The 25,532-nt window shown below is 49.9% G+C and overlaps 1 protein-coding gene across 3 annotated transcripts; it reads left to right on the top strand.

Moving 5' to 3' along the window:
* Positions 1-280: 280 nt before the first annotated feature.
* On the top strand, positions 281-25,532 carry CGN (cingulin). Of its 3 annotated transcripts, none has more exons than XM_061406639.1 (21): positions 281-356; positions 6,887-7,761; positions 8,503-8,603; positions 8,747-8,816; positions 8,920-9,009; positions 10,683-10,810; positions 11,446-11,578; positions 12,142-12,354; positions 12,776-12,924; positions 13,181-13,313; positions 16,373-16,573; positions 16,905-17,111; positions 17,870-18,127; positions 19,135-19,305; positions 20,380-20,541; positions 21,883-21,972; positions 22,445-22,528; positions 22,642-22,760; positions 23,091-23,199; positions 23,584-23,747; positions 24,027-25,532. In XM_061406639.1, exons 2-21 carry the CDS (start codon positions 6,901-6,903, stop codon positions 24,166-24,168), a joined length of 3,585 nt encoding a protein of 1,194 aa, XP_061262623.1. In that variant the 5' UTR covers positions 281-356; positions 6,887-6,900; the 3' UTR covers positions 24,169-25,532. The 3 variants fall into 3 exon arrangements, 2 of the variants coding, with proteins under 2 accessions (XP_061262623.1, XP_061262632.1); XM_061406648.1 differs by lacking the exon at positions 281-356 and adding an exon at positions 2,333-2,999; XR_009734580.1 differs by lacking the exons at positions 23,584-23,747; positions 24,027-25,532 and adding an exon at positions 22,891-22,981 and having other exon boundaries at positions 23,091-23,179.

Here is a 25,532-nt window from a genome sequence, read left to right as displayed (position 1 = left end):
GCCCCCAAAATGGCCTCCCAATGCCCCTCGCCGCCCCACCCCCGCCCCCGCGCCTCACCGCCAGCCGGCCCACGTGACCGCCGGCCCCTCCCGCCCACCCTGGCTGGCGACCCCGGGTCCCGGTCCCTGCGGCGGCGGCCCCGCCCCTCGCGGGAAACGGACCAACCGGAGGAAGGGTAGGGCGGGTCGGGTGGTGACGGCCAATGAAGGTGGAGCTCCGGAGGGGAGTAACAGGTTGGTGGGAGGGGGAGAAAGAAGGAGGGAGCGCGGAGGGACAGAGGGGGAGGGCCCGGGAGCCGATCGTGCAGCTCTCCCCGAGCCCGAGCCCGAGCCCGGGAGCGCCGAGCCCGGCTAGGGTGAGTGAACCGGGCGGGAGGCGAGGGCACCCAAGAGGCTGGCGAGCTCTCAGGTGTACCCTTGAGGGGCGGGAGTCAAGGCGATCAGAGATACCCAGGGCACAGGTGCTGTGTTGGCGAGAGGAGGAGGGGAGGTCAAGGTAGGGTGGGAGTACTACTGATAAAGAGCTGGCTTCTGCTCTAAGGTGCCAGACGCAGGTGCTTGGGAAGGTGCCAGGTGAGGGGCACCTGAGGCTGAGGCTATTCCCCGGGCATGAAAGCGTTTCAGGGCCAAGATATCTCTGGAGGTCAGACGCCAGTCCCTGGGGCAGAATTTCTCCTGGAGACCGGAATGGTAGGGGGAAGGAGTCAGTCTCGGTAGGGCAAAGGGGACTTGTTGTCTATGGTTCAGAGACGGAAAGGAGAGGGCGTGGAAAGGTGCTGTTTCTCTGAGGTTCTTTCCCCTACTGCCAGTCTGAGCCGTCCCTGATACCTCTCTTCTGGCTTTGAGATGGCTCTGAGGTGTGGAGTCTTTAACCTTTCACCTATGGGAGGAGACAGGTGCAATTAATAGACACTGAGAGGTAAAAGGAGAGGATACCCCCATCTCTTTGCTAGGTGTGAAACTAAGGCTTTCAACATTTGTCCTCCTTTGCTTTTTTGCCAGAGAGGATTTTTCCTTCTTCCTCTTGAGAGAGTGCTCTATGAGAGAGGGATTTGAGTAAGCACTGATCCCTAGGCTTACAAAATATGTAGAAATACTTTTTTCTAATGAGGCCTCTTTCTGGGAGCTAATGTCAAACCCTCCCTCCAAGCACACATACTTCTGGGGTTCTAGATGAAGCTGTTGGGTGAGGTTTGGGAGCCTAACAAATTTTCTCAATGCCTCTTGGAAATTCTCCATTATTCGCTGAGACCCCACCAGGCATCCCTAACAGCTGGACTGTGGTGGCTGTCAGACTGGCAGAAGACACTGGTGCAGGAAATAAGCAGGGCTCCTCAGGAGACCCCAGGACTAGGAGATTCAGCACCTCTAAGTCTTCAGGCTGGATGAGAGGTGCACATGAGGGCCTAGACTAAACTTCTGAGGCAGATTTCCTTGCCTTAGGCAGGTGAGGGAACCAGAGCCAGCCATAACTTGGCCCCTTTGATGCCCTGCCTGAGGAGTTGTTATAATTGGGAAATAATTAGCAACCGCTATGTAGTCGACAGGCTGCTTACACATGCCTCCATACCTCTTTTTTCATCCTGGGTATTTGGGAATGGGGGGCTGGCCCTAGGGGACTGCTAATCCAGAGATTTGCCTGACCCTAAGAGGATTCTGGTTTCCTAGAACCCTTCCTGCTTTCCCCAGGCTGACCTGCTTGCCACCACCCCTGTGGGAAGTGAGGAGAAGAGTAGGGCCGCTGGTTTTCTTCATGCTAGGCAAGGGGAGAACTAAGAGCCAGGGAGGTGGCCCAGGTTATGTGGGATCTGAAATGCAACCTTGGAAACTCTCAAGAGGGAGGGGTAGAGGGAGACAGTCTTCCTGTCGCACACTGGGCTGTCTCTCACTCACCAGGCTCATTGTGTATCTGTTCGTATCTCTGTTCCTCCTGCCTGTTCCTTTCCCACCTTCTGCCTTGGCATCTAAGCTGGACAGAGTCCCTGCCCCTGGTTTTGCCCCTCTGCCTCCTCTGTGGTGTGGAATTTCTCTGATCTGCTTCACAAACTGCCAGTGGAGTCTCCCTGGCCCTCCCCTTCCTCTTGCCTCTCAAACCTGTCCAGCCAGTTTCCAGGGGCCCAGTTCCTCATTGTGTTCCCCCCCCACCCGCCCCCACTGGCCCAGCAGCTCTAGCCTGGCGCTCAGGTTTGGCTGTTTCAGTGGACTGAACCAGGAGTACACTTGGGGGGTTCTTTTTGGATCCTCAGTCAACCTTATCTCATTACCTGTATGAGAAAATAGGAGCCAAAAGATCAAGGTCACTGAGTGGTCCTTTTCTATTTTGTTTTCCTTGTTACCTCCAAGGGGAGTCTAATCAGTGTACCTCTACCCATTTTCTGCCTCTGCCAATTATATAGCATCTAGTATATTGCAAGGCCCTCTATATACCAGTTCTTCCTGGGCACACCCGAAACCACCCCACCCCCACTTCTGCCAGGAGTCCAGAGACCCTGTCACTCCTAGTTGGAAGCCAGACGCTTATGGCTGGGCCAGAGATGATGGAATTGGGGCAGGGCAGGCTAATGAGTAACTCAGGGAGAAGTGGCTGCCTGATACAGGTGCTGTGTCCGCCCCCTCCTCGCAGGCAGGAATGACAGGCAGACAGATGAAGCTGAATTAACTTGTGGTCTAGTCTTCTTCCCAAGTCCAGTTGGTGAAGAGCGCCCTGGGCACATGCCAGTGGTGGGAAAAGCAGGGTCAGGCATCTGGTGAGAGCAGAGGCTCTGGGCTCTCTGTTGCCTGGCACTCGATCACTGTTTACCTGCCTCTGGCGCTTACGCAAGACCTTGGAGCTGCCCTACTCCCTGGACCCCGCCCCGCTGTCCTCTGTAACTGAAGGCGGATAGGTTTCGGGTTTTCCATGTTGAATCATTTAGAGCCCTGCTTTCTGACCCACTCCAAAGATCCCTTCAGCCCTCCTGGCCCTGGATTCACATGTTCTGGGGCTGAAGAAGATTGAGGTATGGGAGTCCCTGGGACCTAGGGGTAGGCTTGGTTCCGCCTCTGAGCAACTTGATGCTCCTGGGTGGGCAAGGGGCTATGTATTCTCTGGGACTAGGCTGAGAACTCCTTGACCTGAATCTGGAAGATCAGTTGATATACTATCATGGTAGAGCCACATCATGACTTCTGATAGCTGGCAGTCTAGGCACATTTGGTTCCAAAATTATGACTGAAGAGGGCAGGGAGTCCAGGCCAGGAAGAGGTTCTGTTACTAGGGCAAACAAGAAATGGCTGTGTGGGATCCTTGGGAAATCTCCCCACGGCTGTGTGAGTTCTCCTTGGTTCAGGATACAACTTTTAATAGATTCATGTTGATGTCTACTATCTGCTAGGCCCTGGGGACACAGGAGTCAGCTGAGAGCAATGTTTGTTTCCCCTCCAGGAGCTTATAATCGAGTGGAGGAAACAGGAAACAAATTGTCCCTCGATAACTATATAATTGTGGTACATGTATACAATGGAATATTACTCAGCCATGAAAGGGAATGAATTTGAATCGGTTCTAGTGAGGTGGATAAACCTAGAGCCAGTTATATGGAGTGAAGTAAGTCAGGGAAAAATAGATATTGTATATTAATGCACACATGTGGAATCTGGAAAAATGGAACTGATGGACCTATTTGCAGGGCAGGAACAGACGTGGATGTAGAGAACAGACTTAGGGACATGGCTGGGGAAGAGGAGAGTGGGATGAATTGAGAGCGTAGCATGGAAACACATGTTACCATATGTAAAACAGATCGCTCATGGGAAGTTGCTGTATAACTCAGGGAGCTCAACCTGGTCCTCTATGGCAACCTAGGGGAGTGGGATGGGGTAGGGGGTGGGAGGTAGGGTCAAGAGGGAGGGGACATGTATATACTTAACGGCTGATTCATGTTGTTGTATGGCAGAAAGCAACACAACATTGTAAAGCAATCATTCTCCAATTAAAAATAAATTAAAAAAATAAACTGAGGCAAACTCATGAGGCCATCTGTGGAGTATATAATGTGCATCTGATCTAGTCTGTGGGAGGGAAGGATCAGGAAAGGCTTCTCTGAGGAAGTGACATCCTTCTGTAAACCAAATGAAGCCAAGAAGGCCCCCTTGAAAGGAGCAGCATATGTGCAGGATAACATTTGTTGACAACTTTGTGACAGGCTTTTGCTGCTAGGTGTGTTCATGTTTACTATCTTGTCATTTGCCCTCTTTTTATTGAAGTAGAATCTAAGTAAATAAAGGGCAAAAATCTTGTGTATAACTTAATAAATTTTTATAGTTGTATATACCCATATAATTGTTGTTGTCTAATTCTCTTGGGCAATTACCTACCTTGTGAGGTAGTATCATTATGCCCATCTTACAGATGAGGAAACAGGCTTAGAAAAGTTGTGATTTGTCCAAGGTAATATACATTAAGTGAAGAGCAGAAACAAGGATTCCAGGTCAGATCCGGAGTCTAGTCCGGAGCCTTTCCTATCAGATGAGTGGCTTGGAGAACTTATACCTTTGCCTTGTAGCTTCTTTTCTGGTCCCATTTCTTTTCTTTTTAAAAAAGAATTATTTATTTATTTTTGGCCGTGCTGTGTCTTCATTGCTTCTTGAGCTTTTTTCTATTAGTGGTGCATGGGCTTCTCATTGGCTTTCTCATTCCCTTGTTGTGGAGGATGGGCTCCAGGGTGCCTGGGCTTTAGTAATTGTGGCTCCCAGGCTCTAGAGCACAGGCTAAGTAGTTGTAGCACATGGGCTTAGTTGCTCCACAGCATGTGGGATCTTCCCAGATCTCTGAATCTGTGTCTCCTGCCTTGGCAGGTGGATTGTTTATCATTGAGTCACCAGGGAATCCCTCTGGTCCTATTTCTTACTTGAATTCCAGCATAGGGTCCTACCAACTAAGTATCTTGCTGTCTTGGGTATCTGAGTCAGAGGTTGGTTGGTCCAGAGAGGTTGGTCCTCCCCATTGTCTGCACAGTGGAAGGATGGGGTCCTCGGGTTTACAGGTGGGCTTTGAGGACCTTTTGAGATGCTGTGCTAAAAGTCTGGGTGAGCTGTCACCTGGGGGAAGGGTGCATTGCTTTCATGTTTTCTCAAATACCAAAAAGGTGAAGAACCATTGCTGATAAGGGGTTCCTCCCCGCAGTATCTTCCTCTGGAGGGGAGGGACTGGGAATGTTAGGAATGCTCTTACTCCAAGCCCTGTCTCACCTAGAGCTCTGCCCCTCCTTTCCTTGCTCCCGCTGGTTCATGGGCTGCTTAGCCCTTCTACAGTCCGTGCCTGAAAGGGGCCTTGCCAAGTTTCCTTGGCCCAGAGCTCTTCTGGAGGGTTGAGTTAGGTATGTTTGTGTCTCTGGCACTTCAGAGGCTCCTCCTCCAGTTTGGTGCTAGGCCCTGGTGGAGGTTAGCAGAAGGGGCGGGGGAAGCTGGTTTTTTATTTGCTTAGAGGAGAAACTCTCCTCCCCAAGTTCCTGGAGCCGGCACATACCTGGACTACATTCCATCTGCTGACTCTGGGCTTAGGCAGTATGGACCCAGGGAGGCGACCTGCAGGTGGTCTTGGCTCTGGCCCTCAGATGGACAAGTCTGCCTGCCCTGGGGCCTCTTGGACTCATCCCACATGGCCTGCGGGATCTCAGTTCCCCAACCAGGGACTGAACCCTGGCCCCGGCAGTGAAAGCATGAACTTCTAACTACTGGACCACCGGGGAACTCCCTGGACTGGTACTCTTAAATGTTATTTAAATCTTTTCTTGAGTGGGCTTCCGTGGTGGCTCAGATAGTAAAGAATCCTCCTGCAGGGTGGGAGACCTGGGTTCCATCCCTGGGTCAGGAAGATCCCCTGGAGAAGGAAATGACAACCCACTCCAGTATTCTTGCCTGGAGAATCCCATGGACAGAGGAGCCTGGCTGGCTACAGTCCATGGGGTTGCAAAGAGTTGGACTTGACTGGGTGACTAACGCTTACTTTTTTCTTGAGTAGGCAATACTCAAAATGGACCAGATTCAAAAGGTAGCAGATTCAAAAGGGACCAAAAGGTACTTCCCTGGTGGTCCAGTGGCTAAGACTACCTTCCTAATGTAGGGGACTGGGTTCGATTCCTGGTCAGGGAACTAGATCTCATGTGCCACAGCTCAGATCCTGCATGCCACAACTAGACCCGGCACAGCCCAGTAAATGAGTAAATAATATAAACAAACAAAAAACCCCAAAGGGACAAAAAGATGTCTAGGAGAGAGCCAGTCATTCTCCCAGCCCTGTCCCCTATCCTCAGTTCCCCCACCCCTGATGCCATCACTGCTGTCGGTTTCTCTGAGCATCCTCCCAGAAATGGGATGACATACCCTGGGGTCTGCTGTATTTAAAATGAGCTCTGGGAGCGGAGGCCCCAGTTCTCCACTGGGCTGGAGGCATCTGCATGTGGGGCTTGTGCCTTCCTTGGGGTTGGGGGAAGCATACGGTAGTGCTATATGTGTATGTGTGAAGATGAAGAAAAGTCTTTAAACTTTGGGCAAAGCCAAGCTCCTCAGGACTGTATTAGAGGAAAGAAGTCCTTCTGGGTCAGTGGGTCTCAAAGTGTGGAATCTGGATACGGCATCAGCATTTCCTGGGAACTTGTTAGAAATGTAAATCCACGCTTGGGGACTACCTCCTGAGTCTGATACTCTGCAGAGGGTCGGGGTGGGGAGGGGGTGGAGTCTGTGTTTTAACAAGTCCTTCAGATGCTGCTGCTCAGATGAAGGATGAGGACCACTATTTTATATAGAGGGAACTGGCAGGCAGTCAGCCTCGTAGAAGCTGGCAAGTGGAGGTTTCTGGGTTTCTATTTCTAATCTCTCAGCTTAAGCTCTTTCCTTCATCTTCCAGGACCCCTCCTGTCCATGGAGCAGGCGTCCACCATGGCCGAGCCCCGGGGCCCTGTTGACCATGGAGTCCAGATTCGCTTCATCACAGAGCCAGTGGGTGAGGCAGAGATAGGCACCCTACGTCGTGGTGGGCGACGGCCAGCTAAGGATGCAAGAGCCAGTACTTACGGGGTTGCTGTGCGCGTGCAGGGCATCGCTGGGCAGCCCTTTGTAGTGCTTAACAGTGGAGAGAAAGGCGGTGACTCCTTTGGGGTCCAGATCAAGGGGGCCAACAACCGAGGGGCGCCAGGAGCTCTGAGCTCTGACTCGGAACTTGCTGAGAGCCCCTACTCTCAGGCCAGGGAGTTGCCTGCCCCCTCGCAGGGCAGCACCTCAGATGAGGAGCCCGGGGCCCACTGGAACGGAAGGCTACTCCGCTCCCAGTCCCAGGCCTCCCTGGCAGGCCCTTCCCTGATGGATCCAGACAATAGGAGCACCAGCCTGCTGGAGCTGGCCCCGCAGAGGACTTCCCCTGGCAACACCATTGACACTGCCCCCCTGTCTTCGGTGGACTCACTCATCAACAAGTTTGACAGTCACCATGGGGGCCAGACCCGGGGCCGGACTGGCCGCCGCACGCGGATGCTGCCCCCTGAACAGCGCAAGCGGAGCCAGAGCCTGGACAACCGGCTGCCACGGGCCACCCTCCAGGAACGGGAGCGCCAGTCCCCTGATCACTGGATCCCTGGCACAAAGCATGACCAGCGCACGGGCAGCTCGAAACCATCAGCCCAGAGCTCTCTAGGCAGCTTTAGCCGTGCCCGTCAGACCCAGGACTGGGTCCTTCAGAGTTTTGAGGAGCCACGGGGGAGAGTACAGGACCCTGCAGTGCTACAGGTCAGACCCCATCCTTCTGTGGCTTCCAACCCCTGGCCCCTTCTCATCAGCCCCAACCCACCAGCCCTGGGCCCCCTAGTGGACTCAGATGGTCTATAGCAGAGTCTACATGTTGTCTTCCACTTTATCCATCTGCTTAACAGATGATATTAACATGTACAAGATACTTCCATGGGCAGAATTCTAAAGGAAGTGGAAGTAACTGTGAAATCACCATTCACAAGCCTGGAGAGCTAACTCGTTCTTGCCAGACCACTGTGTGTGCCTCAGTCACTGGCATTTGCTAGGGCTGCCACAGATGTGAAGCAGGCTTGGAGGATATGAGTGGCTCTCTGCTGCTCTGGCCAAAACTCCCATCTTTGTCTCCCACTCAGGAATGTGAGTGAGTAGGGGAGTGACGTTACTCTGAGACAAAGTTAAATCTATTCTAAAAGTAAATCATTTACACATTCTAGTACATTAACTGCCATTAGTGACAAATAGCCTGTGACACAGCTCACAACTGGTTGAGAGCTGCCTGTCGAGCAAAATCTGGTTTGCAGCAATAGTGAGAGGTGGATCCTTCCTGGCCTGTTGCTCTGGCCTCAGAAGTATTGCCTCTGTACCCCCTTTTCAGGCTCGTTCTTCATGCTTGAAGGGCCTCATCTCCCAACTGCCGCTTCTCTTCTACCTGCACCCCATACACGCTTCTGGCTTAATCTTCTCAACCTCCCGATTTCTTTGGGTTTACTTCTTGTGTAGTTCAAATCAACTCCAGACCTTCTCCGAGACCAGCAGGAGGCCGCCCCACCAGGCAGTATGGATCACGTGAAGGCCACCATCTATGGCATCCTGAGAGAGGGGTGAGTAGGGACCCCTCCCAACAGCAGAGTCACTTTCTTGTTCTAGCTTTGTTCGCCATCTTCCCTGCTCATAACCCTCCCTTCCCTCATCTCTTCCATCCCTTGCCTCCCCTTACCTTTGCATCTGTCCTTTCATCCTCCAGAAGCTCAGAAAGTGAAACCTCTGTGAGGAGGAAGGTCAGTTTGGTGCTGGAGCAGTTGCAGCCTCTGGTGGTGAGTGGCCTTCTCATGGTGGAGTGAGGGGGCAGGCTTAGGGCCTCATGCGCCTCAGAATCTGGATGTGGACTCACTTCTTTCCCCACTGTGTCTCTGGCAGATGGCTTCTCCTGGTTCTGCTAAGGTAGGGCAGGCTGAACTCACCCAAAAAGTGGAGGAGCTACAGAAAAAGCTGGATGAAGAGGTGAAGGTGAGGAGAGGGTCAGAGGTGCAGGAGGGGTGAAGGACCACATGGGAGAAGAAACTTGGCCTGGATGGGCCCTTCCAAGCAGTGGGAAGAGCGCTTGTGTGTCCTGAGAGATGAGACAAGAGTGTGTGCTAGTCCCAGGAAGGACTTTGGGGGTTCTCCAGAGCCTGGAGAGGAAGAACACATTCATCAGGGGTCCAACTACTTTTCATTCTGTTCCTCTGGACAGTCCTGTCCTAGCTCTGCCCCTTGTGCTGTGCTTAGTCACTCAGCTGTATCCGACTCTTTGCAACCCCATGGACTGTAGCCCGCCAGGCTCCTCTGTCCATGGGATTCTCCAGACAAGAATACTGGAGTGGGTTGCCATGCCCTCCTCCAGGGGATCTTCCCAACCCAAGGATTGAACTCAGGTCTCCCACAATGCAGGCAGATTCTTTACCATCTGAGCCACCAGGGAAGCCCAGCTCTACCACTTACTGACTGTATAAATCTTGAGCAAATTATTTACCTCAGTTCTTTTCATCATTATCATAATGATGGCAGTAATAGTAGCTGCCATTTATTGAGCTGAATTATTGTAGTAGGTACTATCCTGAGTAATATGTAATGATTATAGTGACCCTATAAAGTAGGTATCCTGGACCCTTGTATGATAAGAAAGTTGAAGATCAGAAAGATGAAGTGAATTGCCCAAGGTGGTAAGTTGTAGAGGAATTTTAAAATTCAGGTCAGTCTTATGCTCAAGGCTTTGTACTCCTTTTTTTTTTAAACACTGCTTCTACCTTGGCACAGTGGTAAAGAGTCCGCCTGCCAGCACAGGCGGTGCAGGAGGTGGGGGTTTGATCCCTGGGTTGGGAAGATCCCTTGGAGTAGGAAATGGCAACCCACTCCAGTATTCGTGTCTGGAAAATTCCGTAGACAGAGGAGCCTGGTAGTCTACAGTCCATGGGTCACAAAGAGTCAGACACAACTGAGCACATACACACAGTTATTACTGTGTAATAAATTACCTCAAAACAAACATCGCCCAGTATCAGAGTGTCCAAGGTCTGGGAGCCACTTAACTGGGTAGTTGTGGCTCAGGGCCTGTAATAAGCTTCCAGTCAAGATGTTGGCTGGGGGTCTCGTCATTAGGATACTTGACCGGAGTTGCAGGATTTACTTCTAGCATGGCTTACTCAATGGTGGTTAGCTGGAGGCCTCAGTTCCTTGCTACGTGGACCTCTTCATAGGGCTGCTTGAGTGTCTTCACAGTGTGGTGACTACCTTCCCTCAGAGTGAGTGATTCAAGAGAGAAGCTTAGAAGGAAGCTGCAGTGCCTTTTTATGACCTAGTCTTAAAAGTGACACATCACTTCCTCCTTTTTCTGTTTGTTAGAAGAGATGGCCTGTACTCCAGGGGAGTCTATACTAAGTCCAGCCTCTGCACAAGGGGAGAGGTTTCACCTTTTGGAAGGAATGGCAAAGAATCTGTGGACATATTTTAAACCATTACAAGTATAAGGACTATTACAAGGTTTCATCTGAGGCTTAAATGCAGATAATACACACAAGATTCCTAGTTCAGCGCCTGTCACATAGTGAATATCAATAGGTGTTAGACATTTCCATTATTCCTGGTCCTTCTGAGAGGCTTGACCTACCCTTCACCTGTTTCATTCTCCTTTCCTTTTCCAGAAACGGCAGAAGCTAGAGCCATCCCAGGTGGGGCTGGAACGGCAGCTGGAGGAGAAGGCAGAAGAGTGCAGCCGATTGCAGGAGCTGCTGGAGAGGAGGAAGGGGGAGGCCCAGCAGAGTACCAAGGAGTGAGTGCAGCTGCTAGTGCATGCAGGGCCATGTGGGGACCTCAGCCAGATTCAGAGACTCCCCCAGTGCTGGGGGAGACAGGGAAATCTCCAGAAGCTGAAAGGGGCAGACAGAGATGGTTAAAGATGGGACCTTTCTCTTTACCTTTTCTATCAGATATGCTCATAGTGCATGAGTTAGGCTGCCTGGGTTTGCCTCTGTGCATCAAGTTCTTAATCTGTAAAATGGGCTTAATAATAATACCTGCCTCACCAGATTGTTGTGAGGATTCAATCATTCATGTAGCAGAAGTTTTGTGATCAGTATTATATAGTAGGTACTGATCTAGATTCCTATGGTTCATCAGTGAGCCATAAAGCAAAGTTTCTAGTGAGGAAAAACAGACAGTAAACAATAAGCATATTATGTAAGTAAATGTGTAACATGTGAGAAGGTGGTAAGTAGAGTAGGTTAAAGAACCTTAGGAGGGCTGGGTTGTAGGGGAGCAGGTTATAGTATTAAATCAAACAGGGGAGACATTGTTTAGATTTGAACAAATGCTTGAAGGAAGTTTGAAGGAATTACTATAAGTAAAGTGTTTAGAAAATGGACTGACACTTAATGCTCAATAATGTTGTCTGTGATTGATTATTAGGCTCCAGAACATGAAGCTTCTCCTGGACCAGGGTGAAAGGGTACGGCATGGGCTGGAGACCCAGGTGATGGAGCTGCAGGACAAGCTGAAACAGGCCCACGGTCCTGAAGCTGCTAAGGAGGTGCTAATGAAGGTAGGGAGGGGGGTGTGTGTATTAATTGCTTCAGTCATGTCCAACTCTGCGGCCCCATGGACTGTAGCCCCCGCCAGGCTCCTCTGTCCATGGAATTCTCCAGTCAAGAATACTGGAGTGGGTTGCCATTCCCTTCTCCAGGGGAATCTTCCCAACCCAGGGATCAAACCCAGGTCTCCTGCTTTGCAGATTCTTTATCATCTGACACCAGGGAAAGCCCAGGGAGTAGGGTGGGGTACTCTCATCCCTGCTCCCTTTCAGCAAGAGCATCCTCAAGTCTGCTCATCTATTGTTTTCCCAAAGTATGGGGAGGAGGTAGCTGACTGTTTCTTTAGGGTGCTTTCAGGCAGGCTCAGTGGTGGGGTGATCCCAGAGACAGAATGGTGGATTTCCTTTAGCCTAACTAGGCATTGTAGAGGGCAGAGAGCACCTGTTCACATGCCTAACAGATCAGAGGTGCTCAATACATTTTTTTTGACTGACTGGATTAATGAATGAATGAATTAACAGACAGGTGGATTCTAATATGGTCACCTCTGTACTTCCACCTTCACTTTCCCCAGGACCTGATAGAGACCCGGGAGCTTTTGGAGGAGGTCTTGGAGGGGAAACAGCGGGTGGAGGAGCAGCTGAGGCTGCGGGAGCGGGAGCTGACGGCCCTGAAGGGCGCCCTGAAGGAGGAGGTGGCCTCCCGGGACCAGGAGGTGGAGCACGTGAGGCAGCAGTACCAGCGGGACACCGAACAGCTTCGCCGGAGCATGCAGGACGCGACCCAGGTATGTGACAAGAGCAGGGCTGGGAAAAGAGGGCATCCCAGGGAAGGGGGCTGCCTTGAGGTCTTGGTATCTGGGGATTTTTTTTCCTGGTCATCACTGGAACTCCTGCTAAAAGACACGTGTGAGATGTAATGAAAACCTTCGTCAGGAAACCTGTAAGGGTGGAGAGAAGGAGTATGGGCCAGAAGTCCCATGAGCGTGTGTGATTGAAATAATGGAGGAGACTCCCTCTAGATGACAGGCAAACTGTGTCTTAGGAAGAGAGCCTTGTACTAGCACTGCGCCAGGCTCCCTGGGTGTCAGGGTGTGCAGCTGGCACAGTGCCTCTGGATCTGAGCCTTACCATCTGCACCCTCACACTTTGCTCTGGAGTTAGCTCTCGCCTCTGAACCTCCTGGCCCCTGACTCTCCTCTTCACTAGGACCACGCAGCGTTAGAAGCCGAGAAGCAGAAGATGTCAGCCCTGGTGCGGGGGCTGCAGAAGGAGCTGGAGGAGACCTCAGAGGAGACAGGGCATTGGCAGAACATGTTTCAGAAGAACAAGGAGGAGCTTAGAGCCACCAAGCAGCAGTAAGGATAATCCCCCCCAGGAAGCTTGTCCAGGATTCTTCTGTCCCTGCTCTTCTCCGTCAGCGCTGTGCTCTTCCCTCTCCCGTTTCTCAAACTGCCCTCAAAGTGCCCTCCGTATCCACCTTCTTCCCTCCTGAGGGCGGGGGCCCAGCGTATTAACCTCCAGGGAGGTGGTTTTCATTGTTCTTCTAGCCTCTCCCCAGCAGGTGGCCTCACTCTGTTCCCCTTCCCTTTTATCTCACCTTGCTGGGCTCAGACTCCTGCAGCTGCGTATGGAGAAGGACGAGCTGGAAGAGGAACTTGGGGAGAAGATAGAGGCCTTGCAGAGGGAACTAGGGCAGGCCCGAACTGGTGCTGGAGATACTCGCCAGGTGGAGGAACTCAAGAAGGTACTTGGAAGCTGGGGGGCAGAAGGGCAGGTTGGGGTGATGGGCACATGCCTCACCCATCCACGAGGGCCTTCGTGCTGTCTCCCACTGCTTTGTTTTCAGACTTCCTCCTGCCTGCTCAGCCTTATCTCTTCGCAGCACACACTCCGGCAGGACTGGTGTTCTCATTCACTGTAGACATTTCTAATGGAAAGAACTCGCCATGGCCAGCTTGGGTTATAGCCAGAGGCTGCTGGCTGCCTCCCAAGAGACCTCATGGGTAGCAACATTGAGGTGAATTTGTGAAACTCCAGGCTCATTTTTGCAAGCTTGGAAACCTCATTTGGTCATCATAGCAAGGGTTACTTCATCTTTTAGAGGGGACTCATTAACTACACTTATGAAACCAACATTTACAATTAGAACACTGGTTTATTAACTTACAATGAGCAGTGTTGTCACATGGATTGGAACACTTGCAGTACATGGCCAGCTGACCTACATGGGAAGCCAAATTGTAATTTGAAGGCTACTGCAGAATCTAGACCCAGGGAACTAAATGTTTTTATCATGCGTGGATATTTTATAAACAATCTCATAGAATTGAAATGAACACAAATAATTTCTTCATATTCCTGGTATTAGTTTATGAAGGACAAGAAAGCAGTGCTTTATTTCAAATGATTTGAAAGTTAGAAAATATTTTCATTAATTATAATTATGGAGAATTGGCATTTACAGCCTCTTGAGAATCCTTCTGGGTCTACATTTCTTTGATTGTCTATGCTTGGTATGTAGTAGGTAATCAGTTAACAAGTATTAATTAATCAATGCTTATTGATCATGCATTTACTATAAGGCTACCTAACTGTAATCAGTAAGCATTGTATTTTTAAATGAGTAAAGAAATATACCTCTGAATGATGATTTCCCAGATAAATAAAAGCTTGAGCTTATAAAAAAATTTTTGGTGGAGAAAAAGATAATAAGTGTTAACCAAATATACTTTGGTGGTTGTCAAATCAGAAGTACTCCTAGTTTTTACTGTATTGTTATTAAGTTAACAAATAAAGATAGTCTGAAGTTTGTTCATTATATTAGCTGACATAGGCAACTTGGACATTCCTCTGGACAATCTCAATTGATTTATTATGCTAGGTAAAGCTAAAAAGTAATAACTACTGTTTCATTTATCTCATATATTAAGTACATTTTATTAAATATTTAATCAGCCTATAACATATACACGGAGAAGGCAATGGCACCCCACTCCAGTACTCTTGCCTGGAAAATCCCATGGATGGAGGAGCCTGGTAGGCTGCAGTCCATGGGGTCACTAAGAGTCGGACAGGACTGAGCAACTTCACTTTCACTTTTCACTTTCATGCCTTGGAGAAGGAAATGGCAACCCACTCCAGTGTTCTTGCCTGGAGAATCCCAGGAACAGGGGAGCCTGGTGGGCTGCCGTCTATGGGGTCGCACAGAGTCGGACACGACTGAAGTGACTTAGCATAGCATAGCATATACATTAGGAAAACAGACTAACTCAGTCCACTGTAAGCCACACACTGTGGTAGTTTTCTTTTTCTTTGTAGTTAGTGTCTTATATAGAAGACTCACTCTATATATATAAACAACCTTTCAGCCTAATTATGATACTTTCTGAATTTCAGAAGTAGCTACTAGATAATTAGAACCAGAAATCATATTTTAATATTAAAAAAAAAATCAGATCAGCAAATCACACTAATATTTATTGTGTCACATACTTTGGTTTTTAGCATTTGAAAAAAAATAGCTATTTTTATCTTATTCATACACTCATCTGTTCTTATTCCACATAGTTTTTTTAAAGTAGAGATTTAGTTCATGTACCATAAAAGTCACCCTTTTAAAGAATACAGTTTAGTGGGGTTTTGTACACTCACAGAGTTTTACAACCATCACCACTATCTAATTATAGGATATTCTAATTACCCCAAAAAAGAACCCTGTATCCATTAGCAGTCACTCTTCTCATTCCCAGGAGCCACTAATCTACTTTCTCTCTCTATGGATTTGCCTATTCTGGACATTTCATATAATCGGACTCCTATAATATCGAGCCTTTTGTGTGTCTGGCTTCTTTCATCTAGTATGTTTCTCACGGTTTATCTGTGTTGTACCAAGTAACAGTATTTCGTTACTTTTTATGGCTGAATAATATTCCACTGTATGGATATACCACATTTGTTTCTCTTCATCAGTTTTTAAACATTTTAAAATTTATTTATGGCTATGCTGGATCTTCATTGCTTTCCTTGGTCTTTCTCTAGTTGTGGCAAGTGGGGGCTACTCTTTGTTGTGGTGCGTAGGCTTCTCATTGCGGTGGCTTCTCTTATTGTGGAACATTGGCTCTAGGCAAGTAGGCTTTGGTAGTTGAAGCACACGAGCTTAGCACTTGTGATGCATGGGCTTAATTACTCTGTGGCATGTGGAATCTTCCTGGACCAGGAATTGAACCTGTGTCCCCTGCACTGGCAGGTGGATTCTCAGCCACTGTGCCACCAGGGAAGTCTTATCTGTTCATCAGCTGATGGACACTTGGGTCATTTCTATATTTAGCTATAATGAATAATGCCACTATGAACTTTTACTTACAGGTTTTTTTGTGATCATATGCTTATATAGTTCTCTTGGGTATATACCTAGGAGTGGAATTGCTGGGTCATATGGTCACTTTATGGTTAACTCTTTGAAAGTGGAAGTCATTCATTCGTGTCTGACTCTTTGTGACTTCATGGACTATACAGTCCATGGAATTCTCTAGGCCAGAATACTGGAGTGGGGAGCCATTCCCTTCTCCAGGGAATCTGCCCAATCCAGGGATCGAACACAGGTCTCCCCCGTTGTAGACAGATTCTTTACCTGCTGAGCCACAAGAGAAGCCCAAGAACTCTTTGAGACATTGCCAAATTATTTTCCAAAGTGGCCATACCATTTCACACTCTCACCAGCAATGTATGAGAGTTTCCGTTTCTCCACTTTCTGGTATCCCAAGCTGGTTCTCTCTGCCCTGTCACCATTTCCCTTCCTTCTAGGAGCTGCGTCGGACACAGGAGGAACTTAAGGAGCTGCAGGAAGAGCAGCAGAGCCAGGAGGTGGCAGGGCGGCACCGGGAGCGGGAGTTGGAGAAGCAGCTGAGGGTCGAGGCTGAACGGAGCCGGGGGCTGGAAGAGCAGAACCTCCAGCTACAAAAGACCCTACAGCAACTGAGACAAGACTGTGAAGAGGCTTCCAAGGCAAGGGGAGTGGGCATAGGGCTTAGGAGGTGGAGGCTGAGGGGTCTGGAGGGCTGAGGAGCCAGAGGGCATGGAAAATTACCTATCATGGGTATGTATAGACCAAATACCACGGTCCTAGGTGTGTGCTTAAACGTAGCCAGGATGTGGCTGGGGAGGCCGGGCTGTACCTTGTGACACCCACTGCTTCTCTGTAGGGTGGGGTTCTCAGGGAAGCCTCTGGCTGGCGGTACCACCCCTCTTTCAGTCGCTCTCTGTGGGGTGGTTTTCCTGGGAGTCGTCGGCGATCTTGAGCCCCGGGGTCTGAGCCACCTCTCTGAACCGGCCTCAGGCTCAGATGGCAGCAGAGACAGAAGTGGCAGTGCTGGGGCAGCGTCGAACAGCAGTGGAGACGACGCTTCGGGAGACCCAGGAAGAAAACGACGAATTCCGACGGCGCATCCTGGGTCTGGAGCAGCAGCTGAAGGAGGCACGAGGCTTGGCGGAGGGTGGGGAAGTGGCGGAGGCTCGGCTTCGGGACAAGGTGCAGCGGCTAGAGGTTAGTGCTTTCGCTAACATCTTTGGCTTCTTCCCTGTCCTCTGTCCTCTCATCCCTGGCTACATACTGGTAGCTTAGATGGTAAAGAGACTGCCTGCAATGCAGGAGACCTGAGTTCAGTCCCTGGGTCAGGAAGATGCCCTGGAGAAGGAAATGGCACCCACTCCAGTATTCTTGCCTGGAAAATTCCATGGATAGAGGTATAGTCCATGGGTCGCGACGAGTCAGACACGACTGAGAGACTAATACTGTTACTCTCATGGCTCAGATGGTAAAGAATCTGCCTGTAATGCAGGAGACCTGGGTTTGATCCTGGGGTCGGGAAGATCCTCTGGAGAAGGGAATGGCAGCTCATTCCAGTATTCTTGCCTGGAGAATCCCATGGACAGAGGAGCCTGGTGGGCTATAGCCCACGGGGTCACAAAGAGTCAGACATAACTGAGCGACTAACATGAACATGGGAATACTCAGCCATCACTTTTATTTTGCCTGTAATGTGTTTCTATTTGCCTCCCTAGCCCTCTGTTAACCTTGGGTTTGTTTCTGGAGTGTGCTTTGGTGTGAATGTCTTAGCCTTTGCCCTAGTGTTTTTGTCCACCTCCCACTCTACATGGTCTCTGATCTTGGAGCCTGTTTTCATTGTCCACCTTTTTCAGAAATATCTCTTCCTCCTCCCTCCCAGCTGCTCACCTCCAAATGGCTTGAGCCTGAGCTTTGCATCCTCTTGGTCCAACATCACTCACCTTCTCCTCTCCCAGGCAGAGAAACAGCGGCTACAGGAGGCCTTAAATGCAGCTCAGGAAGAGGAGGGGAGCCTGGCAGCAGCCAAGCGGGCACTGGAGGCACGGCTAGAGGAGGCCCAGCGGGGGCTGACCCGCCTGGGGCAGGAGCAGCAGGCGCTGAACCGGGCGCTGGAGGAGGAGGGGAAGCAGCGGGAGGTGCTCAGGCGCAGCAAGGCCGAGCTGGAGGAGCAGAAGCGCTTACTGGACAGGACTGTGGACCGGCTGAACAAGGAGGTAGGCACGGGCTGGCCCAGGCTCAGGAAGAGGCTCAGCTCATACAGAAGCTTGCCTGGAGCAGTGGACAGGGGAGGGAATGGGGTCACAGCGTGTGGTGTTTGCTTTCCTCAAGTTCATTGTTGGGGAAGCCAAGGCCAAAGAGGCAGAGTGGCATCCTTCCTGTGTCCCCTGAGTGTTTTTGCTCACCCCTGCCATCCCATTCCTTTACGGTCTAATCCTTGGAGACTGTCTGTCTCCTGGAGTTCCTTTTAGAAGTCTATAAGACCTAAACATAGGAATCTTCATTGACAGAACTTTATATTTAGGGGAAGGGGAAAAAAAGGCCTATGGTCCCTCCTTAGACATCTGTAAGACCTTAAAACAGGAATTTTCATTGGTAGAATTTCATATTCAGGGGAGGGAAGGAGAAAGGAAGAAAAGGAAATAAATTGCTTTTTTTTCGAGTAAGGTCATCCACCTAGACTCTTATTTATAAAACTGGAGCAAACACCTATTTCATCAGTTCTAAAATGTACATTGTATCATCTCTGGAATTGATTTGTCTTATAATTGATGGTATGTTATAGTTCAGTTGGCAACTTTTTCTTTCAGTGGTATACCTTATAATAATCATTGGTATCATGGGTTTGGTAAAATATGGTCATTTCAGGCTTACTTTGTATCAGGCACTGCTGTGAGTACGTATATAATTAATTAACATAATTCTCACAACAACCGTGTGATGTACTATTATTATCCCATTTTACAGATAGGGAACTGAGACAGAGAGGATAAGTAACTTGCCTGTGGTTGCACAGCTAAGTGGTAGAGCAGGATTTGAATCCAGGAGGTCTGTATATTACTCCCAGCCATACTAGGGACCTAGGTCCAGGAGAGAGCAAGAGAGGGCTGTTGGGGCAGGAAGGAGGCTCTGGGAGAACCTTGGGAGTCTGGGCCTAGAGAAGGGACAGAGGCAACTGTTAAAGAGTTGCAGGGTTGAAAAAGCTCTTCTCTCTGTGTCTCAGCTGGAACAGATTGGAGACGACTCAAAGCAAGCCCTGCAGCAGCTCCAGGCCCAGCTGGAGGATTACAAGGAAAAGGCTCGGCGGGAGGTGGCAGATGCCCAGCGCCAGGCCAAGGAGTGGGCCAGTGAAGCTGAGAAGACCTCTGGGGGGCTAAGCCGGCTTCAGGATGAGGTAGGAGCCTAAATGGCAGGATACTGGGAACCCTCCCAGTATTCTTATATTGAAGGTCATTCATTGCCTCTTAATTAAGTGTGTCTGACTCTTTGAGACCCCATGGACTACACAGTCCATGGAATTCTCCAGGCTAGAATACTGGAGTGGGTAGCTGTTCCCTTCTCCAGGGGATCTTCCTGACCCAGGGATCGAACCAGGGTCTCCTGCATTGCAGGCATACTCTCTAACTTCTGAGCCACCAAGGAAGTGAAGTGAAAGTTGCTCAGTCATGTCCGACTCTTTGCGACCCCACAGACTACACAGTCCATGGAATTCTCCAGGCTAGAATACTGGAGTGGGTAGCTGTTCCCTTCTCCAGGGGATCTTCCCAATCCAGGGATTGAACCCAGGTCTCCCACATTGTAGGCGGATTCTTTACCAGCTGAGCCATGAGGGAAGCCTGCCTCTTAATTAAAGCTGTTGCCAGAGGATCCTAGGATCTGCGTTTAGGTCTAATCATTTAGGCGGGGGAGGATGGAGGGAGTTGTCCACCCTAGATGCAGACAGAGGATGCATTCCCCAGTGGCTCAGCAGTAGAGAATCCGCCTACAATGCAGGAGACATAGGAGATGCAGGTTAGATCCCTAGATTGGGAAGATCCCCTGGAGGAGGAAATGGCCACTCACTCCAGTGTTCTTGCCTGGAGAATCGCATGGACTGAGGAGCCTGGCGGGCTGTAGTCCATAGGGTCATAAAGAATCAGACATGACTGAATCAGCTGAGCACGCATGCACTTAGGTGGGGCTGTACACTGTAGCGGTGCACTTACGTCACTCCTGTACAGACAACACATCCTCTACTGATGCGTTTTCAAACCCTGCTGCACATTAGGGGCACCTGGGGAGATTTTTAAAAATCTCAATACCCAGGATGCATCCTGTCCACTTAAATCATACACCCTGAGGCTTGGTTTCAGTATCAGTTGTCTAAAAACTCAGGTGATTTAAAGAATTTTCCCCTGCAGGGTGGACTGCTCCCACCCCGCCTCCACCTCACTTTATCTGAGCTGTTGCATTTTTCTCTTCTGACCAGACTCAGAGGCTGCGGCAGGCCCTGCAGGCATCCCAGGCTGATCGGGACACAGCCCGGCTGGACAAAGAGCTGCTGGTCCAGCGACTGCAGGGGCTGGAACAAGAGGCAGAGAACAAAAAACGCTCTCAGGATGACAAGAGCCGGCAACTCAAGAGCCTTGAGGTGAGGGGTTGACGTGTAGAGGCAGGGTGGGGGAAGGTGGGGGGAGGTCTGGATCCTGGCACAGGTGGGACTTCTGTGGGAAAAGCCAGGGCACTCCCAGCCTCTTTCTGTATTAGGGGTAGAAAACTGGCAGCCCACAGCTGATGGGTTTTGTTTGACTACAGTGCTTTAAGCAACTTTGAATTAATTGCCACTGTTTAGAAATTTAAAGACGTCAAATAAAATTTTGGATTTCTGGCCTCTTGTTTACCTTTGAAAAATATAACAACGAGGGCCTTTGAGTCCCGAGTTTTCTGCATGGTAATCATTGGCTGGAGCTGAGCAGCAGCTTCTCCCCTTTAGAGTCAACAGTGGTTTTCAGTTTGCTGTGTTTGGCAATAACGACAACAGTAATAATAGCAGCAAATGCTTAATATATTGTGCTATGTGCCAAGTATTTAAGAATCATGTAAACCTGAGCAACGCAGGAGACCCGGGTTTGATCCCTGGGCCTGGAAGATCCAATGGAGAAGTGAATGGCAACCCACTCCAGCATTCTTGCCTGGAGAATCCCAGGGACAGAGGAACCTGGTAGGCTACGGTCCATGGGTTCACAAAGAGTCAGATATGACTGATCAGCTCCTCAGTCCTGAGAATAGCCCTTTGGAATGGGTAGTTTTGTTTTGTCCATTTTACAGATGTGGAAAACAGATGCGGAGAGGCTAAGCCACTTGTCCTTGGCCCCTGTGCTAGGAAGTGGTGAAGTGAAATGAAGTGAAAGTCGCTCACTCATGTCCGAGTCTTTGCAACCCCATGGACTATACAGTTTATGGAATTCTCCAGGCCAGAATACTGGAGTGGGCAGCCTTTCCCTTCTCCAAGGGATCTTCCCAACCGAGGGATTGAACTGGGGTTTCCTGCATTGCAGGCGGATTCTTTACCCGCTGAACTACCAGGGAAGGAAGTGGTAGATCTGATTTTTAAACCCAGGCAGTCTGGCTCTGGTGCCCACACTCTTAGTCTCTATGTGGTACTGCCTGGCTTGAGTTTAGAAGCTTTGGTTTCTATTTTCCCATTAGGGAAATAGGGCTGCCCCAGTGAGAAACAGATTCTGGGGTTTGTCCTCCTGCCAAGGGGTCAGGATCAAAGTGGGCCCGCTCCTTCCTCTTGATGCCTCACTTGGGCAGCAGAGGGCGCTAGCTCCATGGTGGCTCTGGGCAGGGGGAGGGACCAACGGATTGTGGGATGGGGAGAGACAAGAATCTCTGGAGGCTGGGGTCTGAGAGCGTCCAGGTGAGAGTGGCATTGTGGTGTCCAGCATTTGGGACAGAATTAACCCAAATTGTTGTCCCTCTGCCACAGGAAAAAGTCTCACGGCTGGAGGCAGAGTTAGATGAGGAGAAGAGCACGGTGGAGCTGCTGACCGACCGGATGAATCGTGGCCGAGATCAGGTAGCCCCTTCCTGACCCCTCATCTATGTTTATGCCTGACGACAGAGCCTCTCAGCCCTTTCAAAAACAACCCTACCTTCCCATCTTTCATGTCTGGAGAGATCTGGCTGCAGAATTGGTGCGTGACTAGTTCTACTGCAGAGTCTCATCTGCTTTCGGGAGGGGTTGGCAGGTTTCCTCAAGTGGAAAGAAGCCAGGAATTGAATGGAGGAAGGAATCCTGGTGGCCTGGGTTACTGACCTGAGTCTGGGTCATCTCCATTCAGAAGGGATTCTGGTTCCTGGTGAGACTGAGGAGGCCTTGTTTCAATCTTTATGGCTCCTCTCATTTGAGTAGGCTGTGATTTCTTAGTTGCCTGGGAATTTGGGGGATTCAGAGAGCACCCTCCATTTACTCTGCCCAGCTTGGTTTCAGCTTGCTGGTTCATCATCAGTCCTCCCCAAGTCCAGTTCCTCTGGCCTATCCCTGCTAGGTGGACCAGCTGAGGACAGAGCTCATGCAGGAGAGGTCAGCCCGGCAAGACCTGGAGTGTGACAAAATCTCCTTGGAGAGACAGGTGAGGGGGTGGGGTGGGCAGTCTCAGGGAGAGACCTTGGGAGGTGGATAGAATGACCATGAAAGCTATTGGAAGTAGAGTGCAAATCAAGGAGGCTTCCTGTCCCCTCTCAGAACAAGGACTTGAAGAGCCGGTTGGCCAGCTCAGAAGGCTTCCAGAAGCCCAGCGCCAGCCTCTCGCAGCTTGAGTCCCAGAATCGGGAGTTGCAGGAGCGGCTGCAGGCAGAAGAGAGGTGACATGAGCCATCTTTTCTCTCTCCCTTTGGACTTTTCTCCTCTGCCCCCACCCCCCCGCCACCCCGATCTTCTGCCTCAGTCATGGCAATCTGGCTTGATCTTTCGGGAGCCCTCTTCTCTTGATAGGGAGAAGAGAGAATTATGGAAAGTCTGAAATGTGAATGGCCTCTGTCTACCCAGTTCTTTGGATCTGCCCTGGATCCTCCCCAGCCTAATGGTGGGGCTTGTGGCTGAGCCCTTAGAGTCCTTGGAGGCAGTACGGGGCCAAGTAGCAACTTCTTTAGAAATGGCAACAGCCTAGACATCCCCCTACCCTGCCCTTTCAGGGAGAAGACAGTTCTGCAGTCTACCAACCGAAAACTGGAGCGGAGAGTTAAAGAGCTGTCCATCCAGATTGATGATGAAAGGCAGCATGTGAATGACCAGAAAGACCAGGTAAGGATGGCAGCTAGGGCCAGTCAACCATAGGGCAAGTATATACTATGCATTTTCTTGAAGGCCAGGGGAGGGCCTACCTCTTATGTGTTCTATCTTAGACTTTTTTTCTATAAGGACAGAGAAATTAGAGCAAAAGGACTAGATTAGTGCATAGTAAGCATAGGTACTGAGTACTTACGATACACTGGGTACCTTTTCTAAGTGATGTATTAACTCATTTAATCCCCAAGACAAACCTATGAGGTTAGGGAACTTGCCTATGGTCACAACATTTTTCTAGGGGCAACTACATATACCTTGTCAAGATTGCTACAGGGGAGGGTCTCAGGCCTTGGTAGCAGCAGATGCATTTCTAATGGGGGGACTTGATATCCTGCCTAGCTAAGCCTGAGGGTGAAGGCTTTGAAGCGGCAGGTGGATGAAGCCGAAGAGGAAATTGAGCGACTGGACAGCCTGAGGAAGAAAGCCCAGCGTGAGCTGGAGGAACAGCATGAGGTCAATGAACAGCTCCAGGCCCGGATCAAAGCCCTGGAGAAGGACTCCTGGTATGGGCTGCTCTTCTGCCCCCTGCTCTGTTGGGAATGAGCTCTCCTGAGCTGGGTGGGGAAAAGGGGACTTCGTGGGCATTCATTCCTGGATGAAAGCCAGGATGGTTGTCTTTTAGTACCTCAGTATCCATCCTGTACCCCATCTCCCCTACTTCTTAGGGGAGTCTTATGGGTAGTTTTAGGCTTTAGGAGAACTGAGTTTCCTTAGCATGAGAAGGGAGGCTGTTTTAATCTTTCTGTCATCTCCCCTGACTGGTATTCCTCTCTTTGACTCAGGCGCAAAGCTTCCCGCTCAGCTGCTGAGTCAACCCTCCAGCACGAAGGACTGAGCTCAGATGAGGAATTTGACAGTGTCTACGATCCTTCCTCCATCGCCTCACTGCTTACAGAGAGCAACCTGCAGACTAGCTCTTGTTAGCTTGTGGTTCACAAGGGCCCATAAACCACACCTGAGGCCTGGTCAGTTCTGCTCTGCTCTGCCCAGCTTCAGATTCCTCATCTCTGGCAGGGATCCAGTTATTAAAGACCTAAGATGGGGAGGGGTTTGAGTGATGGTGATAAAAAAAAATGCATCTGCGCTAAACCGGTAGAGGGACATTCCCCTTCCTCTGGGGGGAGTGGGCTCTTTAGGCCAATTGAGCCCCCTCCTTAAGTGCCGATAACCCCCTCCTCTGCTCCCTCATAAGAGCAGGCTGGTCAGGGGGATTGAGTGGGCTAGGAAGGGATAGAAATTGCCATGTATATAAAGCTTGCTTTCTTTAGCTCTTAACCCTAGGCTCAGGGAAATACCCTATGTGATTCTGCCCCCTTGACTCCTGCAATTCATTTCCTTCCTATTCTGGAGTGGGGTTAGGGGAGCATTATGGGTAATGGACATGCTGGCGTGACTCTGCCCACTTCTCACATGCTCTTCTTTGCACAGTCATGGGGCCCATGCGGTAGTCCCCACCTGTCTCCATTACATATTTTTTGTCTTCCCTAGGCTAGGATCCAAGGGACCCTTTCTCCTTCTCTTCCCATCTTTACCATTTCTATGTTCCTTCTTCTCGGTGCCTTAGCCAGGGTGAGGAGATATGGATGCTCTTCTTGCCTTTTATTACCTGCACATTCATACCTCTCCAAAGATCACCTTTTCCCCAGCTGGGGCCCTCTGCCTTCCCTGCTACCCCAGTGACTGGTCAAGAGATTTGCTGGCTTCTCTGCCTATGAGCCCCTGTGAGAGGGGCTTAGGTAGGGCTGTAATAAAGTGGTGGAGCCTGCTTCTGCTCAGGGTTTCCATCCTTCCTCCTCTCTCTCTGGACTATGATGTGTTTATAAGATGGTTGGACCTGGGAACCCTGACAACTGTCTACACAAGTTTGAAAAGCAAACAATTTTGGTCTCTATGGCCATACTTGTGGTTTCTCTTATCAGAGGTGCCCAAGCCCTGTAGGGAACTGAGGGACCCTCATTATCTCAGGAGCCTGGACCTGATACAGAGGGGCTAGAAGCTGACTCTTGGTAGAAATGGGAAGAGGCAATGGAGGATTTGTTCCTCTTTTGGGATTTGGGGAGAGCCAAGTTCTGGTGGGGAGGAGGTGAGGAAGATGATTCACCTCTCTTATTTCCTAAGCAGGCTCTGTAAGGAGCCTAGAGGAGGGAGAAGCCTGTTCTCATCAATGACTTGTAATTTCATGATTTAGAAAAATTCCTCTATTCTGAAAATCATATATTCTCTCCCAATCCAATCGAGCATTGAATTTTTATTTTAAATTAAATAAAAATTATATATCTATACTGAAA

The sequence above is a fragment of the Bos javanicus genome, chromosome 3 (genome assembly GCF_032452875.1).
Source record: "Bos javanicus breed banteng chromosome 3, ARS-OSU_banteng_1.0, whole genome shotgun sequence".
NCBI lineage: Eukaryota > Metazoa > Chordata > Mammalia > Artiodactyla > Bovidae > Bos > Bos javanicus.
This window is presented reverse-complemented; position numbering and strand designations above follow the sequence as displayed.

Coding starts and splice junctions, on each gene's coding strand:
- CGN (XM_061406639.1), top strand. CDS start 6,901: ATGGAGCAGGCGTCCACCATGGCCGAGCCCCGGGGCCCTGTTGACCAT. Junction 8,817..8,919: donor AGCAGTTGCAGCCTCTGGTG/GTGAGTGGCCTT, acceptor TGTCTCTGGCAG/ATGGCTTCTCCTGGTTCTGC. Junction 13,314..16,372: donor AGGTGGAGGAACTCAAGAAG/GTACTTGGAAGC, acceptor CCTTCCTTCTAG/GAGCTGCGTCGGACACAGGA.